The 19,212-nt window shown below is 39.1% G+C and overlaps 1 protein-coding gene across 1 annotated transcript; it reads right to left on the bottom strand.

The window, feature by feature from the left end:
- Positions 1–720: 720 nt before the first annotated feature.
- On the bottom strand, positions 721–1,727 carry LOC103708777 (early nodulin-93-like). The gene is made up of 4 exons (XM_008793853.4): positions 1,434–1,727; positions 1,201–1,262; positions 1,033–1,108; positions 721–939 (listed from the first exon to the last, which is right to left on the bottom strand). Exons 1-4 carry the CDS (start codon positions 1,501–1,503, stop codon positions 830–832), a joined length of 318 nt encoding a protein of 105 aa, XP_008792075.2. The 5' UTR covers positions 1,504–1,727; the 3' UTR covers positions 721–829.
- Positions 1,728–19,212: the final 17,485 nt, after the last annotated feature.

Below are 19,212 nucleotides of genomic sequence, written 5' to 3'. Positions count from 1 at the left end.
TTTTTGATTATATATGTACATGTAATTTGTTGTCGAAAACAGCCTAATAACCGAACAGCAAAACTGCACCAAATCCAAAAAAACAGGAAACAAGCAGCAAGAAAACTGCCATTTTTTTTAATTTTTTTGGCGCACTGGCGCCTCATATGATATGTGCATAAGTACAATCAATAAAATCAGAAAAAAGAAGCTAGTGAAGGAAGTAAGAAACCTCCGCTTGATTCACCTAGAAAAACTCTTTAGAATGACGTATCGCAAAGAAGGTCACTTAATCAGCGACACTATCCATTTTTCGATAACTATAAGTAACTTGAAAGAAGCCACATCTGCATACTTTGACTCATCTGCAATAGAGATGGACAAGGTGATGTTGAAGATGCCTCTATGTATCGCATACTGTGTTATCGCTACAATGTCTTTTTCCTTCCTTAGCCGGCGTAAAGTCTGTATATAAGCCTCACATGAAGGTAGGAGCATATACTTTCACCCAGTAGAGACCTATTCTACATTTCTACTAGTTCTGTCATATCTGATGAGGTCTCTCATTGTTCATTTATATAGTATAAATGAAACGCTTGTGAATTTTCTTATGCTTGTGCGCGGTACAAGTTATCGACAGTCGCATGCATCGAAGTCCATCCATTCATAGCCCTCGTGATGGTTTTCCATGAATTAAATGGGATCGATTGTTATATCAGTAATTAGATTTCACAAGAATAATTGGAGCGATCTCGCCAAACCATTATCTCGTCCTTATTAGCCGTTATTAGACGTGCAATACATCTTTGCTCTTTTAGAACAAGATTATCAGAGCAAGTTACATTTTTGATCAGGAACCAAGCTTTTTGCCGGATTGGTGATGAGCATCCTTGAAGGAGTTCTTCCTGGCCGATGCCAACACCGTCTTGTCTGCAACTATGAAGTAGGCAGCACCAGCAACTGCAGTGATGCACGCACAAACATGTTAATTAAGTCGAAAGTTAGTAACAAAATACAAACAAAGTTCGTTTGAGATTTAAGTATGACAAAAACCTGTTGAGATTATGAGAGCTTGAGCTGTGTGGTTCAGGTTGGATCTTGCCCACGGCAGCATTCTGACGCTGGCCAACTGAGTCCAGTTTGCGACATAGTCAGTTAAATGATATGGAAGCAATTTAGAATGAGTCTCGACAAATTAGAGAAAAGGAAGAGAATGCTTACAGTGGGGATGGCAGCTGCAGCGCTTGCAACAATGGCTGCCTTCGCTCCTGCAACGACTCCCTCTGCCAAATTCCAAATAGACCATCATTGTTCACTCAAATCTAGTAGCAGTAGAACATGCTGCTAAATAACTTGCACCGTTCATCCACACACACACACAGAGAGAGAGAGAGAGAGAGAGAGAAGAGAGAGGGAGATCATATTGAAAGGCACGAGGAAGTAGATAAGAGTACCATGGGAGCATCTCTTTGCCATTGCAAGCTTTTGATCCAAGGAGGAGAGTGTGACAGGACCCATCTTCATGACTGTAACCGAGAGGAGCTGAAGGGATTTGGAGAACAGAGGAGACTGTGAGTGGAAGAGGCCTTGGAAGATTTTTCTTCATGAGGTTTAGATGTGAAGGTTGTCTGCATTTACAAGGATTTGGGTGAGCAGCAGCGGTTGATTGTTTTTGGCTGAAATACGTGGGTGGTCGCCTGTTTTACCCCTCCCAGCCCTCGAGTTGGTGGAATTATTGTGGCCATGGAGGCTGGTGGAACTGCCAAAAGAGCTCCTAAACTGCGCCTGTTTTATATTCTCGTACATCATGCTGGCTGGGGGAATCCGTGGCCTGGAAGCACACAGATACAGTCTGTAGTACGATTAATGCATATTAAATCTCAAATTTATAATATTTTTTTATTCAAAATTATTGAAATGATGCTTTAAGAATTGTGCGAGATGGAGAGAGAGAGAGAGAGAGAGTATGTGAGAACCTGCAGCCATTATCTTGAATATTTATGTAGGATCAAAAAAAACTTAAATAATAACTTCTGACTACTTTTTTTTTTAAATGAAGTTGTGAGTTGGGACCAATGATATTAGAGTTGTTCTGGCCCATGATCTATGTGTAATAGAAAAAATATTGTTTTAAAAGGTGGAGGGCACCGAATCATACTAAATTATTAGTAATATTATCATGTTGTTCATAAGCACCCTTTAAAACATTTTTCGAACTGTTACCACAAAAGAGAATACTTTCTAAAGCAAAAAATTTAATATCTTTTAACAGATTAATGAAACAAACGGGTTGCTCGAGGAGTACGATATTCATGGGATAAGTTTGTGGGTTGCGAAGAATCTATGGTCGAAAAAAGAAAAATCCGTGGTCCTCGCTGGCATCAGCTGCTTGTTCGTGGAACTAAGGGCTGCCTTAGATGGTATGTATGGAACAATGTCCTAAAACATTGTTGAGAGAAGGCCTATCTATCTTTTATTCTGCTTTCCAAACCCCACGGGAAATGGGCTTTCTGGCTTTCCCAGTGCATCCCTCCGCCGACGGTTTGGGAACCACCGCACGAAGGTTGAAGCAAAACCGTGGGTTTCCCTGTGGTAGTGCGCTAGCTGCTGGGGCCATTTACACGCTCTATTATATATTTATTTTTTAAAAATCATTATTTTCATATTTTCACAAAGCCAGCCTTTTTCTTAGATTTTCGAAGAATATATATGGTTACTTGTTAATATTACCAATCAAAATCCAATGGTAGGATATCGATACTGTTGCCAAAATTTGATCTAGTGAAGAAGGCGAGCTGGACAACCAACTCATGAGTATTTCACTCATCTTGACCCACACGGCTAAAAAGAAAAAAAAGACAAAAGAAAAAAAAAAGAGAGAGACCAAAGAAAGAGAAACGCCAACAGACCTAAAGGATGGCGAGAACTTCAGGCTAAAGAAGACCTGAGTCTGAATGAGCCTTGACCGAGCTGAGAGCGATCTGAAGGGAAGCCTAGATCTCTTCGAATGAGGTGAAAATATTGAGGGTTCACCACTTATATAGAGCTCTGAATGGCTCGGATCCAAATCTTTGATCAACTACTTGGTCTAATGAGTTGCCATGCATTACTTGAGCATTTAGTCCCAAGATATCCCTCGAATCTATCCTTAACATCAAATCAAAAGGGCGGTACGGTGTTATTGACTTTTTGCTAGAGCTTAGCTTGCCTCGGGAAGACGAATTGACGCTATAGAAACTCCACCAAATACTTAATGCTGCTTCCAGAACTTTTCGGTCGAACCAGATAGTCTGACCCAAGTCCAATTGGTTCACCAACTGGACAACTTAGCTACTTCTTTCACCCGAGCTGAGTAGAATGGCTCAAACTCAGAACGAGGGTAAGTGATATGGTTCGAATTCAACATCCAATAGAATTTTAACTACTAACTTGGCCGACCAATGGCTGAGCGACATGTGGTGCGCGCAGACTCTCGCCCTCCTCTCTATATAAATCAGGCTATGGAAACCCCAAATAAGAGGCTTTCATCTTGCTCATAGCTTGTAGCTTGTACTCTAGGTGAATATTTAGGTAAATAATAACCTCCAATAGTTAAGTTGAATCTTTGGATGGTTACACTGCAATCCTAGATGGTTATAGCGCGACTTCAAACTTTAAAATTTAGAATCCCACGGCTATACATAGGCCATGAGCCCCTACAAAAAAGATGATTTCTTTCATTCCTACATAAAAATCTTCTCCGACTAAAGCATCGGAGGCCCGAACAAAGCCAATCCGGCTGAGTCCTCTAAACTCCCAGCAATCTTGCAGATTCTTTGAGGCAGCCCATGTCATCAATCCAGAGACCGGCAGTAACATCATGCAATCACACGCTTTCATTTTTGGAACAACAACAATCATTTAATGAGGCCCATCATGGCATATGGGTTAGTATACTGATGGCCCCATTCAATCAGGACTGTCTCGTACATCATGAATAGCCAGGATTGCAAGATGGACCCTATGCAGCCCAAGCCGGGACTGGAGAGGATCCCCATCCAAAATTGGCGGCCACGGGGTAAGTGGTTCGGCCGGTACTAGAACTATTATCTCGAGGCTAGGATTGGGCCCGGAAACGACTACTCTAGGTTCAAGCCCGACCTGAAAGCATCTTAATTGGGTCCGCCTCGCTTGTGCATGAAGCCTTACGTGAGCATCAGATCCTCCGCGTAGGGCCTTACCTGGGCTAACGTTGAATGGGCCATGATCCCAAGCCCAATATCTCCTATTGCCTTATCGTCCGAGCCCAGGGTAACAGAAATACGAGCCTTCGCCAATGCCGTCGATATAATTAACCACGCTACGTAGGCTGTGACAAACTGGAAATGGATGAAGAACCATGGATTTGCTCGTTTCAGAAAATAATGCACAAGCCTAGGCCACTGTAATATTGTTAGGTGGAGAGTACCCCATGATGCAAGGAAAGATAGAAAAAAATATTCAATACATAACTCGAAAAATGTAGAAAAGGAAAACAAGAGAGACATACAATTATGTATGCGTGTATCAGTTCCATCATGGGTTTATGCCCATTACTTAAAGCCTTGAAGTGAAGCAGATAAAGTATATAGTGTTGTTGCATGGCTTGTTACATCATCAATGTGATTATCTATTCAAAATGCCGATTGATCAGCAGATTCAGCAGCTAGTGGACTAAGTTATGATGTGTGGACTGACAAGCTACATATTGACATTGGATGTATTGAAAAAATAAATAGTAAGACAGTTTTCTGAAGGATAAATATCCCTCCAGGCTATGCGAGGAAGCATGTTGTCTCATATTCCTCTATTTATCCTGAATGCTGAGACAGCAGTAATACATCGAGGACTTTGAGATGCATTGTTTGAATTGTTGCCGCTAGAATCCGAGGTGAAGGTGAGGTCTGCTAAGCTTCGAGAAGGAATGTCGTGTGCTAATATATGGAGAGGCCGGTGATGTGGCTGACTGATCTCCCAGAATGTTGAACCGACTTGAAATCAAAAAAATTTTACCATAGATTTTTCAGGCATGAGACCCTCCGATGTTCAAATCAGTCAAAACCCCTGTTTGAGGGAGCTTTTAGATCCAAAAACACTTTTAGATGAAATAGAGATATTTGGTAAAAATTTTGAAAAGTTATTTTAGCTTTTCCATAAAGCTAAAAAAACAGCTTTTTGAAATAAGCTCTATTTTGGAGTTTTCCAAAAAAACACTTTTAGGCCCCGTCGGAAAGCTATTTTTTTTACCAAAATATCCGTGATAAAATATAACAATTACACAAAATGTCCCTTTAACATCCTGAAATTCTGTATGTGTCCCAACAAGAAACCCTAGCCGCAGAACAGATTCCTTCCCATGCAGAAAAGATTTTTTTTTCTATTTTTATACGCATCCTTTTGAATCCTCTTTTAGAAAAAAAAAAAAAAATTCTTCTCCATTCCTTCTGATCGATTCTTTTCCATCAACATCACGGTCCACGCTGAGGTCCTCCTCTGAGCATGGAACGCAGCATCGCAGTCCAGGCTCAAGTGGGGACTGCAACATCATGGTCCAGGCTCAAGCTGGGGCCGCAACAACGCGGTCCTCCTTTGAGCGTGGACTGTGATGTTGCAGTCTGCGCATCAGAATGATATGGACCACGGCATCACGGTCCAAGCTCAAGCGTGGATCACGATATTGCGGTCCACCATCTCCATCCCCGATTGATCTCGCGGTCCACGGTGGACTGCGAGATCGGAGGTTCTCTCTCTATTTCAGAGAGAGGATCTCTCTCTTTTACAAAGAGAGTTCTCTCTCTGAACTCTCTCTGTAACATAGAGACAGAGAGAGTTCTCTCTTTGTTTCAGAGAGAGGATATGACCATGCTCTACTTTGGCGGCTCTATAGTATTTATTGGAAAAGGTATTTAATTATTAGAAAACAATCAATATACATGTCGAATCAAGATATTATTTGTTTCCTTTTATGCGTGGATTGCATTGCTAACTTTTGTTTGTTGTCATACTTGATTAAGAAAAAATTAGGGCTTGGTTATTAACCATAGTCATACAGCTATTGACATGTAACATGTGTTTCGTGAATTAAACAATGTTGCTAACACATTGTACTGATTACTTCACTTGCTATTGATTGTTCACTGAATACAAACTAGCAAATCCTATCAAGCAATTCTATTTATTTTAAATTTTTACAAGAGATTTTTGCATTCCCTCATAATTGTGCATGAATGGTCAAAATTAATTAATTGCATTCATGATGCATATAAGCCCTCTATATATTTAAAGATAACATATGCTCAATTAGGAGAACTAGGGGGCCATATTTATATGTCTTCACTTTACCTTTGCCGTGGCTCTGCCAATCATCCTTTTTCTACTAGCTTTTTACAAAACCATATTTTCTTTTCCATACCTTTTTTTATTTATTTTCTAAACAATAAAATGCTTATGCATAACACTATCATTTAAGAAGATGTTCTAATCACCACCCCTAGAATCTTATATATTTGCATGTGTCATTCGAGGCTAATAGCATCTTATTTATAGGTGTAGATTCTTGGTTCACCCACAAGGAGTAATATAACTAATATATAAATATATAGGATTCTAGGGGTCCATATATTAAAAAAGAGTTCAAACGAAAACGACAAAGCAAGTTATATATGTGCGTAAATTGTACATATTTAGATATGCTTTACAAGGTGCTTTATGATTATAGATGAAATCATGAATTATGATTGACAAAATGTTTCATGTTTTTGTTATTGCATTGTAAGAAGAACAAATGTCTAAGAAGAGCCAACATACCCTTGTTGTATTTATGTATTAATACATATTATATTTTTTATGCTCGGTTATATAATACTATGCAATGTCCTTTATGGTCATTTTGTCATACCAAAAGTTCTTTCTCAGTTTGTTTACCAAATACATGTTAAAATGACACAGCACTTTAAAAATATAGTTACCAAACAGCAAACCGCTTTTTATAAAAGCTCTACTTCCAAAATCTCTCTTGCCAACAGCTCTGCCAAACATGGTCAAATTCTAGAAAAACAGTGGAAGAGAGGGAAAGAGTTTCAAAAAAAATAGAGAAATTAAGAGAATGGCTTACTTGAGGATCTTCCAATTTTTCTTATATAAAAGATAGAGTCGACGTCCGTTACCGAGATTGGCGGATTATGCAATAACTCCATAATATTTAACCTTTTTTTTATCCAAATTGAAGGAGGTGAGAAACATGTTTAACCACTGTCCTTTAATGAGCGATACCCAAAATTTAAAATCTGAAGCTCCTCCAAGGGCAAACCCATAAATGAGAGGTGCCAACCAAGCTAATAACTGTTGGCAACCATGGTCATTTTGTCTATGTGCATCGTTTGCAAACATAAAGTCTGCACAACTGCCGCAGACAATAACAGATATCCTGATTGCGTAGCATACGAATTACATGTCCGAGTAGACATACACCACGGCAATGTTATATTCTGAGTGTCTAATGGGCTAATATCTTGAGAAGGTCCCATCGACCCAGAGCTTGACCATTTTTTATTGGAGAGAACAGTATAATAGTCATAGTCTTTTATGATTCAGCTGGTCCATCAGTAACTTTGCATGCATATTTCCATCAATCATGGACCTGAATTCATGCGAGAGCCAAGAAGGAAAAAAGTTATCTCCTATGTGCCACCCACCTCATGTAATCATCTAAGATGTTGGCTTCATGTATCATGATGCCAAGGGCTCCATCCTCCTCCATCATTCACTCCCCTCAAAGGGCGGGGATGATTGGAAACATCAATTGGAGAGCTCGGAACAAATCAATGCAAGAGAGCTACATCATTGCCACGGATTGTTGCTCTTCCTTTTAAGATACTTTGCATCATTTCTTTGGCAAGATTTAGACAATTATGAGCCATGATAGCAGACTAATCATCCACTAGTCTCCTGAGCTCCTTCCCTTACAGTTTAATCTCACCAGGTTTGAAGTAGGAAACTTAATCTTAGCCAAGGCTTTCATGTGCCAAGTTCGAATTGCCTGCTATGACTGTTTCAAGTTGGGATCGCTCGCCGCTATTAATTGGTTTTTAGGTCCGATCAGTTTGAATGGGTTAGCCGGGTTAGCTTCCAATGGGTTGGCTCCCATGTCGACAGATGCTTCCACTATTCCTTTTTAGTTATCTTTACATGTTTGGTTGATTATAGAAAAATGATACATTTTAGAATAGCTTGTGTTTCATTTAGAATCTGCTTTTCTGAAAAAATTATGTACAATATGTATTATACCCTCAATAAAGGGAAAGATCTTATCCCATTCTAACTAAAAGCATAAGGGTATTTTAGGAAAAAAAAATTACCCCAATTTCCAGCCAGTATGAATTAGATTTTTCCATGTCATCATGCAGCACACCAAGTAGTTCGTGGACATCCACCACAAAATTTATGCTACAATATCTAAAAATTATAGAGATAGATGTTTATTTTGGCTAATTCCTTAAAAAGTATTTTGTTTATTTCGTGATATACGTTATAAAAGGATAGTGTTGTGAGGATCCGTGCGAGTATATGTTTAGTCCTACATCAGCTATTTACTGGATAGATCTATAAGTACTTATACAAAATCAAAGAACTTAAATAATATCTTCTGGCTAGTCATTTTGGATGACATTCTAGATTATTATAAGTGTCAATGTCATCATACAGCACACAAAGTAGTTCATGAACATCCACCACATAATTCCTTGAAAATAAAGTTGATAATTCTAAAATCAAGTATTAGCCATTTAAATTAAAAATCTGAAATATCAAATATAATTGATACTATAAAAAATATTTAGAAATAAAAAAATCAAATATTTTGATGATCTCTAATTTAGAATCAAGTTAGTCTACAAAGTAAATGTTATCATTATACTAGTATGGTAAAATATGTGATAGAGTATATGCATTGAAAATCTACTTCATGAATCTTGATCCACACTTCTTAAAATATGATTGAATTTAATCTTGCTAGATTTTGATGATTACATAACATCTATTTGATAATTATGTTAGAGTTATCCAAAATACATCAATTTAGTTTTCTAGGTATTTCTCAATAGCGTAAATTATGTTCAATGGTTTGGATTTTAAATTTAGATAATTTATTATTAATTTTGAATTATTAACCTCCTTCTCAAGGAGTTAACGTAGAATCTGTAGTCCAACTCATATACATACACACACATATAATATTCTCTTTTTTAAAATTATAAAAAAAATTAAGTATGCAAAAAAAATACTACATAAATTAAAAAAATGATTCTAGACAGATTTTTCTATAGTAACGACGCAGCACAGCATATATGCAATCCATTTACATGTCACGTCCTTTACGGAATCAATGAATGGGGTAAAAAAAAAAGGCCTTTGCAATCTTTAATTTAAAAATAATACAAAAAATAATAAATTAGATAATTCATAAAATAAATCAATCTTCCTAAGCCTCTTCTGGTTAGTAATATTTTCTCTGTTTTTCTCTTTATATATAGTTTGATATCTTAATTTATGCAAATTGCATCTTGTTTCCTTCTTGAATTCCATTCAACTTCAAATTTACATTATCTAAAACCAATCTAGAAATATATGGAAAGAAGTTGCAACTTAAGAAATAAGTTTCCCATTTATCAAAAACGGGGTCATGGCTTTTTAATGAGAATAGTCGTATGGTTATATAAAAACAGGGTGGTTCCAAATAAGACAAAATTACAGGAGATTTTAAGAGGCGGAAGGTTGACCGCGGTCTACCCATCAAAGGTAGGAAATACTGGAGAGCTTTCAAGACTCGAGGGATTTGATATTCATAAGGAATCGCCATTAGTCCATGTTTTAAAAATCGAAACGGGATGTTGAACCTTTTTACTCGCTTGCTCTTGATTAATAGAATGTTGACATCAGCATGATATCATAATTCAAAAATTTATTAGTTAAATTTTATAAAAATAAAAAATGTAAACATTTTTATTATTATTTTTAAGTTCTATTTATTTATTAGTTTAGAAGCCTCGGGCCTTTGGGTTTGAGGTAGTAAAATAATAATTCAACTTCTTAGATTAAATATTTAAGTCCAAAATTTCAATCTAGATATTAAATTTCTATAATTTGTTCGGTTCAAACGGATTATCTTGTTTGGACGGTTCATCCGATTCTGATTAGTTTTTGATCGATTCAATTTCAAGGGTATATACCAGATCAGTTAGCTGACCAGTTTCTAGTTCAACCAATTGAACGAGCAGATTCGGTCTGATTCTAACAACATTGCTTCAAGTGTATATATATATATATATATATATATATATATATATATATATATATATATATATGGATTTTATTTGCTGAGCAGTATTAGATCTTATATGATTCAGTGGGTATCTGATTTTTCTGGAGTGATTAAGTTCGAAACATAAAATCCATAACATAATATGGTTTGCGGGGAGCGGCGCATGGGATATCAGAAAAATCCAAAATAAGATAAACACTGCCATAATGGTTTATAATTTTGGTTAGCATTTGTATAATTGCGACATAAACATCTCTCCCACTCTGCACCACAAATCCGTATTGCATTGTCAAATGTATTCATTCATTCATGTACCGTGAAGTTTAGCTCGCATTGAATCCAATCAGTCATCGTCGTACACTAAAGTGCAGGGTCTGGTAGCTGGGGATGGGGTTCTTCCAACTCGGAGATACGAACTTCCGTGCTTGCATCGTATATTGCAGCTGATATTGGGTCGCCGCGCGCACGAGAGGTAGCTGGGGAATTTGGACAAAACACGCGTGCCTGAGCGCGTCATCGAGAGCTGCAGACCCGGACCCGGGACATCAAGCCTCCCTCCTCCACCATCATTACCTGCCTTCACCCTCCGCCCGGGTCTTCGCTTCGCTTCCACCCATCATGGGCTTCTGCAACCCCCACCACCACCTTATCATGCCACTCCTCCCTCCAACTATTTAAATTCTTTCAATTATTATTATATTACTACTACTATTACTGTTATTATTTCTATTTCTATTTCTATTCATAGACATACTTTTACTCCTCTACCATCACAACTACAATGACCTATTTTTGATCTTAGCAACAGATATAATATGGGCATCATGATATTCTGGAAGCAAAGTTTGTAGACCCATTAGCCATAGGATGCGAGGCATTCTGATTTTATTTTTTATTGTTTTTGCTAGGACGTGAATACATCTAAAAAAAATTCGGAAAGCAGCAAGTTCCAAAGAGTCCTCAGGCATCCTGAATCTTCAGCAATTCATTTTGATGGAAATCTTTTTGAGAATAAACCAAATGGAAATCTTAGTCAGATGGAAGCTTTGGGGTAATAACATAAATTAATCCATTTTCAGTTTTTTTTAAATGAAATAAAGGGAAGCGCATCCGAGCGAGAGAAGGCCCTAGAGGAACAAAACGGAAGAGTAACAAAACGAAGATTGCTGGATAGGCACATTAATTGGAGAGAAATAAGCCTGCTGCAATTTTGATAGGATGACATGAAGGAGCCTTTTTCAACACAGCCATCGGGATGCTGGATTTCTTGGAGGGTATATGAAGGCTTCTTTCTTGCTACAGTGACCACGATGTAGCTGCTGTAAGAAGATCGAATGAAGGCTGCAGATGATTCAAAGATTGATGCCACAAAGCCGCATGTCAGAACCGCCTGAAAGAAGCTGCAGGAGGTTTGTTAATCTTGCGAAGAGATTGTAGAATCCTCCAAATATATGCAGAGAAGGGGCAGCGGATCACTAGATGATCAATGGAGTCAAGGCCAGCATTACAAAGGGCACAACAAAAAGTAAAGTTTCCACTAAGAAAAGTGATCATGAAAATGCACATAAATCGCAAGATCTATCATGTATTACACTAGGGCCCGCCATAGGAATAAAGTTTCCACTAAGCAACAAACTTGAACTTCCACCTTTTTAATTTATTAGATATAGCCTTCTATAGCAAGAGAGGACCTAAAGATTACCAAAAAGCCTTCTTTGAGGGCACAATCAATTAAGACTCTCAAATATAATTGATTCTCCAGCCATTTAATGAGGCTATAATCATCCACTCAACTTCGTCCTCTACCTCAAAACTAATCCACAGTCATCTAATCTTGTTCTCTTCATAACCATGCATCATCATAGCTTTACCCTCCTTCGAATATCCGCCATATATGCATGGGCTTTACACAGTTTCTACCATACATTCTGCATTAGCAACATCAGGAATATCTCGTGACTAAAGCTAAGTTTAGCTAGGAATAAGCCTAGTTATTTTCAGAACTACTTTTTTTTTAATGAAAAAAAAAATCATATTAACTTTCTCATGCTACTACAAAGTGATATTGTCACGCCCCGAACCCGAACTTAGGCCCGGGACGCGCCAGACGCCGCACACCCGCACGGCGGACCGCACGGGCGTGCAAGGCTGAATAATCAGACACTCAAGTCACAACATCAGATCACAATATCAATACTAAAAATCTATCATTTATGATAATCAAATCAATAATTCAATTTCAAATGTCTCAAATAAAGTTGGTAACATTTATTTACAAGATCAATTACTTATGACAAAATGAATTTAAATCTATCTATGTCCAATGTCATAAGTCCTCTCCTCCCGAATCCCCCATCAATCATCTCCTGCAATTATGTCAAAAACAGGTATGAGCTACAACAGCTCAGTAGGTAACAACATGTATAAAGTCACGATAACATGTATTAAAGCATATGCAATGTAACTACAGGTCATGTGCACAATAAATGTGATGATCCGCAAACCAATCCGATACTCAAGTAATATATATATATATACCATTTCAGTCTATCATATCACGCATAACATAATCCACAGCTCTACCGCATGACTACGGCCACATCACCCAGTGGCATGGTCACACCGAAGTGTCAACACTCTGCTCCAAATGGAGCCCTGCACCGCAGTGCTGCACCCCAGGGTGCCCCAATCTCTGCTCCTCAGAGCATGCTCCGCAGAGCCAAAACACCCCATAGTGCCGGAACTAGCTCCTCATACAAGTCGACAGGGCCAACGTTTCCACCCCATTGGCGGGAATCCTAGACAATAGTCACGCGGTCTCCAAAATCACATCCACAAATTCCAACAATCAAACTTAATATAAACATAAGTTTTCAAAACCAATATATATGCATAATAGATTTTCAGATCAAAAACATGCTTCTAAATATTAATGATGCCAAGAATATAAAACATACCAATATGCTGGAAATAATCACACATATGCATAGTACATGTAAATCATACTTTAAGCAAGGTTACCTACCTGGGTTCGCTTAAAAATTCCTGCCACTGATATCACGAACCCCTGATTAAAACACAAACATTAATTATTTAATTAACTAAGAAACATAATTTAAACTATTCCCAATCCCTTAAATTTCTAAGTTCATGGATCTAAGAATGGGCCCCTAAGATCGAACATAGACCCTAAAATCAGGATCCTTTAAACCCAAGTCAATTGTGGCCCAAACAGATTAGGCCCAATTGAACCAAACCAGATAACAGGTCCGGATCAGATTTCGGGCCCAACCCAAACCAGCCCACAGTTCCAATTTGGCCCGACTCAGCCCAACACAGACCCCTAGCCCAACCCAAACCAGGTCTGATCAGACCATAACAAAACCCATTCATGGAATAGGTGGAATCGGTTCACAATTTAAACCCGGTTCAAAGTCTGGTTCACCCTTAAGGCACGGATTTCGATGCAAAGGAAACACCCAAAGCTCATCTGTGCCTGGTTTGAGACACCAACAGGGCACAGAAAATGATGCAAGGAAAGCACCCAGCCGGCGGAAGAAGAAGAAGAAGAGGAAGAAGAAGAAGAGGAAGAAGGAGAAGAAGAAGAAGAAGAAGAAGAAGAAGAAGGTGGCTGGTGGTCGGCCCTCGGCGGCCGACCGTGGTCCTCGGCGGCGTGCTCGGCCAGCCGCCGTCGGCTACCCCACCTTCACAGGCGGCACCGAACGGGAAGAAAGAGAGAAGAAGGAGAGAGAGAGAGGAAGAAAAAGGGAGGAAAGAGAGGGAGACCAGGGCTGGAAGCCCGGCCCCCCGTCACCCACCTCCGGCCGAACCCATTTCGGCCGGATTGACCCCGGCCGGCCACCGTCGGCCGGTCGATCTAAAAAAAAAAATGTCTTTCCGAAACAGGGCATGAAATTGATTAACCTAACCTTATTCTTTCCCCTCTTAAATCCATAAAACAGTAAATGTGTAGTCTTTCTCACCTCCGGCGGTCGACGAGTGGCTTCTCCGGCGGCGATGGCGGCTCCGGCGACGCCTACGGCTCCGGCGACCGTCTCTAGAAGAAGGGGAAAATGAGGAGGAAAAATGAAATGGAACAAGGGTTGGGGCTCTCAGAGAAGAGAAAGAGCGAGAGAGAGAGAGGGAGAGAGGGAGAGGGAGAGAGGGGAAGGGCGTGCGGAGATCTCGCTGGCCGTTCGGCCGGCGTGGTCTTCGTGGGCAAACCACGATGACCCAACTGAAGTCGGCACTCCTTGCCGACTTCAGTTCGGGTCTTCACACTCTAACCAACTAAAAAGAAATTTCGTCCTCGAAATTAAAAACATACCTCAATCCGAGAACAAGGCTGGATACTTCTCTCTCATCTCCTCCTCCAGCTCCCAGGTGGCTTCTCTCTCACTATGATTGTTCCACTGGACCTTGACATAAGGAATTGTGCGCCTCCTCAAGACTTGGTCCTTTATATTTACCACACGTAGTAAGTTCTTTTGATCTCCTTCAAAAGAATTCCAAACTTCCAACCTTAGATAAAAATGCCATAATTATATCCCAAGAAATTAATTTCTCTTGATTCTACACAGAGATCATAATTGGCTTGACAGAAATAGAAGAAATCTTTAGTATCAAATGCTCTTAATATTCTATAATCATTTTTTTTTCTTTTCTTCTCTTCTTTCTCCCACATCATTCCAACAAATAAGAGATCCATGTTAAAACATTCCAAGTCTAAGACCAACCAAGGAATCATCAATCGTAAATGCTAAATTTAACATGCCCAAGATTCTCCCAAAAGTTGTCAACAATAGAAGATCCACTAGTGAAAATTACATAGCTACCTTTAGATCATCCATAGAATCAACAACATTCTCCTGAAACTAACTCAAGTATTTCATCATAATGCCTTTTAGATCAAATATTAATGATCTTAACCAGTTTCAAAATAAGTCAAACCACCAGACTTCCGCTGCACACTTTGATTTAATTCATTTAATTCTCTAAAGTCACAATGATTTCTAACTAAAGTATCACTTTGCATTAAGACTAAGAAACTCCAAATTTCAAATTTCCAAGTAGAACTAGGTCATGATTAACCCTTGAGATAGTTGTCATATTTGTACCATCATATAATCAAGTAATCATATTCTAGATCCAAATTTGAACTAAGCCAATTCTAGTTTTCCTTAACAATTCCATTATACAAGTTGATATTTATTCTAAGCTTCGATTAAAAGATTCTAGATTAACTTACTCATGAGCTTACTCAATCATCCCGAATCTTTTCTTTTAGGCTAAACTTGTTTGGGCCTCTCATGAAATCCCACTTGCATTTCTCATATGGTGAGACAAAATCCATAATCAACTCATGGCCTTGATTTATAAATATTTAATTCACAAGAATCTAATAATCTAGTTTAAAGATTTACAAAGAAAATTTTCACCCAGATATAAGCTCTATGATTTTACATTGAGATCAACTCCTCAAATAAGTAAAATATTTTTATTTGCAGTACTGCAAACATTTTGGGATCTTGTAAACTACTAGACTTAGAGAATCTATTCAAAACACCACAAACTCATTAACTATTTCATCACTTTAGTAATAGTTCCTATTTATATATTTTTTTTAATATATATTGCAGATAAAAGAATCTACTAATAACACAATGATATCCATATTGATCAAAATCAAAAACACTATACTTTCCAACGAAATTTTTCATTAACAAGAAAAACCATCAAGAACTTTTCCAAATCAAAGAGGTCCTATCTTCGACCAACCCAAAAATATTTTAATACTCTAATATTCTCAAGACGTACTAATTGACTTTCCATCAAAATATCAATCTTAATTGTTTCAAGTCTCAAGTAGAGCCAAATAAAAATTCTTAAGTCTCATCCCCAAGTATATTTTCCTTCTATATACGAGTTCCATGCATGATCCACATACAGATTTCAAAAAATATTTTCTAGTCCAAACTTTAAACATTTTTTTTTTTTTATAGATGAATCTTAATTTGCCACCAAAATAATTAACTTCAACTAGAAGCAATATCCACAGTGCCTGATATCAAGTTAAACTTCCAAAATAATTACATTGCACGATAATATCTCATGATTAATATTCCTTCACTTAATTTAGTCAAAATCTAATTAATCATAACTTGAAATACAAATTGCTCCACCAAGAAAACTCTCATAGTAGCTTATTCACACTTTGGTAACAACCATAATTAGGTTGCATTCTAATTTTAGCATTTCAAAATTCTGATAAAATAACACAAATTTATCAATAATAAAAGCAAATAAATACCTTCGTCTAATGGCCTAATGTCTACCCATCTCTCAAACTTTCCGACGAATCCTAAAGATCCTAAACTTAAGCTCCGTCTAACTATTTCAAACACACTCCCTAGGAATCTGAAACCTAAGCTCTGATACCAATAAATCTGTCACGCCCCGAACCCGAACTTAGGCCCGGGACGCGCCAGACGCCGCACACCCGCACGGCGGACCGCACGGGCGTGCAAGGCTGAATAATCAGACACTCAAGTCACAACATCAGATCACAATATCAATACTAAAAATCTATCATTTATGATAATCAAATCAATAATTCAATTTCAAATGTCTCAAATAAAGTTGGTAACATTTATTTACAAGATCAATTACTTATGACAAAATGAATTTAAATCTATCTATGTCCAATGTCATAAGTCCTCTCCTCCCGAATCCCCCATCAATCATCTCCTGCAATTATGTCAAAAACAGGTATGAGCTACAACAGCTCAGTAGGTAACAACATGTATAAAGTCACGATAACATGTATTAAAGCATATGCAATGTAACTACAGGTCATGTGCACAATAAATGTGATGATCCGCAAACCAATCCGATACTCAAGTAATATATATATATATACCATTTCAGTCTATCATATCACGCATAACATAATCCACAGCTCTACCGCATGACTACGGCCACATCACCCAGTGGCATGGTCACACCGAAGTGTCAACACTCTGCTCCAAATGGAGCCCTGCACCGCAGTGCTGCACCCCAGGGTGCCCCAATCTCTGCTCCTCAGAGCATGCTCCGCAGAGCCAAAACACCCCATAGTGCCGGAACTAGCTCCTCATACAAGTCGACAGGGCCAACGTTTCCACCCCATTGGCGGGAATCCTAGACAATAGTCACGCGGTCTCCAAAATCACATCCACAAATTCCAACAATCAAACTTAATATAAACATAAGTTTTCAAAACCAATATATATGCATAATAGATTTTCAGATCAAAAACATGCTTCTAAATATTAATGATGCCAAGAATATAAAACATACCAATATGCTGGAAATAATCACACATATGCATAGTACATGTAAATCATACTTTAAGCAAGGTTACCTACCTGGGTTCGCTTAAAAATTTCTGCCACTGATATCACGAACCCCTGATTAAAACACAAACATTAATTATTTAATTAACTAAGAAACATAATTTAAACTATTCCCAATCCCTTAAATTTCTAAGTTCATGGATCTAAGAATGGGCCCCTAAGATCGAACATAGACCCTAAAATCAGGATCCTTTAAACCCAAGTCAATTGTGGCCCAAACAGATTAGGCCCAATTGAACCAAACCAGATAACAGGTCCGGATCAGATTTCGGGCCCAACCCAAACCAGCCCACAGTTCCAATTTGGCCCGACTCAGCCCAACACAGACCCCTAGCCCAACCCAAACCAGGTCTGATCAGACCATAACAAAACCCATTCATGGAATAGGTGGAATCGGTTCACAATTTAAACCCGGTTCAAAGTCTGGTTCACCCTTAAGGCACGGATTTCGATGCAAAGGAAACACCCAAAGCTCATCTGTGCCTGGTTTGAGACACCAACAGGGCACAGAAAATGATGCAAGGAAAGCACCCAGCCGGCGGAAGAAGAAGAAGAAGAGGAAGAAGAAGAAGAGGAAGAAGGAGAAGAAGAAGAAGAAGAAGAAGAAGAAGGTGGCTGGTGGTCGGCCCTCGGCGGCCGACCGTGGTCCTCGGCGGCGTGCTCGGCCAGCCGCCGTCGGCTACCCCACCTTCACAGGCGGCACCGAACGGGAAGAAAGAGAGAAGAAGGAGAGAGAGAGAGAGGAAGAAAAAGGGAGGAAAGAGAGGGAGACCAGGGCTGGAAGCCCGGCCCCCCGTCACCCACCTCCGGCCGAACCCATTTCGGCCGGATTGACCCCGGCCGGCCACCGTCGGCCGGTCGATCTAAAAAAAAAAATGTCTTTCCGAAACAGGGCATGAAATTGATTAACCTAACCTTATTCTTTCCCCTCTTAAATCCATAAAACAGTAAATGTGTAGTCTTTCTCACCTCCGGCGGTCGACGAGTGGCTTCTCCGGCGGCGATGGCGGCTCCGGCGACGCCTACGGCTCCGGCGACCGTCTCTAGAAGAAGGGGAAAATGAGGAGGAAAAATGAAATGGAACAAGGGTTGGGGCTCTCAGAGAAGAGAAAGAGCGAGAGAGAGAGAGAGGGAGAGAGGGAGAGGGAGAGAGGGGAAGGGCGTGCGGAGATCTCGCTGGCCGTTCGGCCGGCGTGGTCTTCGTGGACAAACCACGATGACCCAACTGAAGTCGGCACTCCTTGCCGACTTCAGTTCGGGTCTTCACAGATATCATAATGACCACTTGGTTTTATGTATTTCATAGTCATTCCTCCTGCAAACTGTCAGCTGTATTCATTGCCAACATTTCTTTCTAGCATTGCTCTTCTCGTGCCTGGGCACCTCCCAAAGAGTAGTTTTTTCTTGGGGGTGATAGTAGGAGGAGAAGTTGCATCGAAGTAACTAAACCTTCACTTTGCCTTTTCTAAGTTTCAGAACTATAAATTTAGTTTTATTCAATCC

The sequence above is a fragment of the Phoenix dactylifera genome, chromosome 8 (assembly GCF_009389715.1).
Source record: "Phoenix dactylifera cultivar Barhee BC4 chromosome 8, palm_55x_up_171113_PBpolish2nd_filt_p, whole genome shotgun sequence".
Classification (NCBI taxonomy): domain Eukaryota; kingdom Viridiplantae; phylum Streptophyta; class Magnoliopsida; order Arecales; family Arecaceae; genus Phoenix; species Phoenix dactylifera.
Note: the sequence above shows the minus strand (reverse complement) of the source record. Positions and strands in the feature narration are given on the sequence as shown.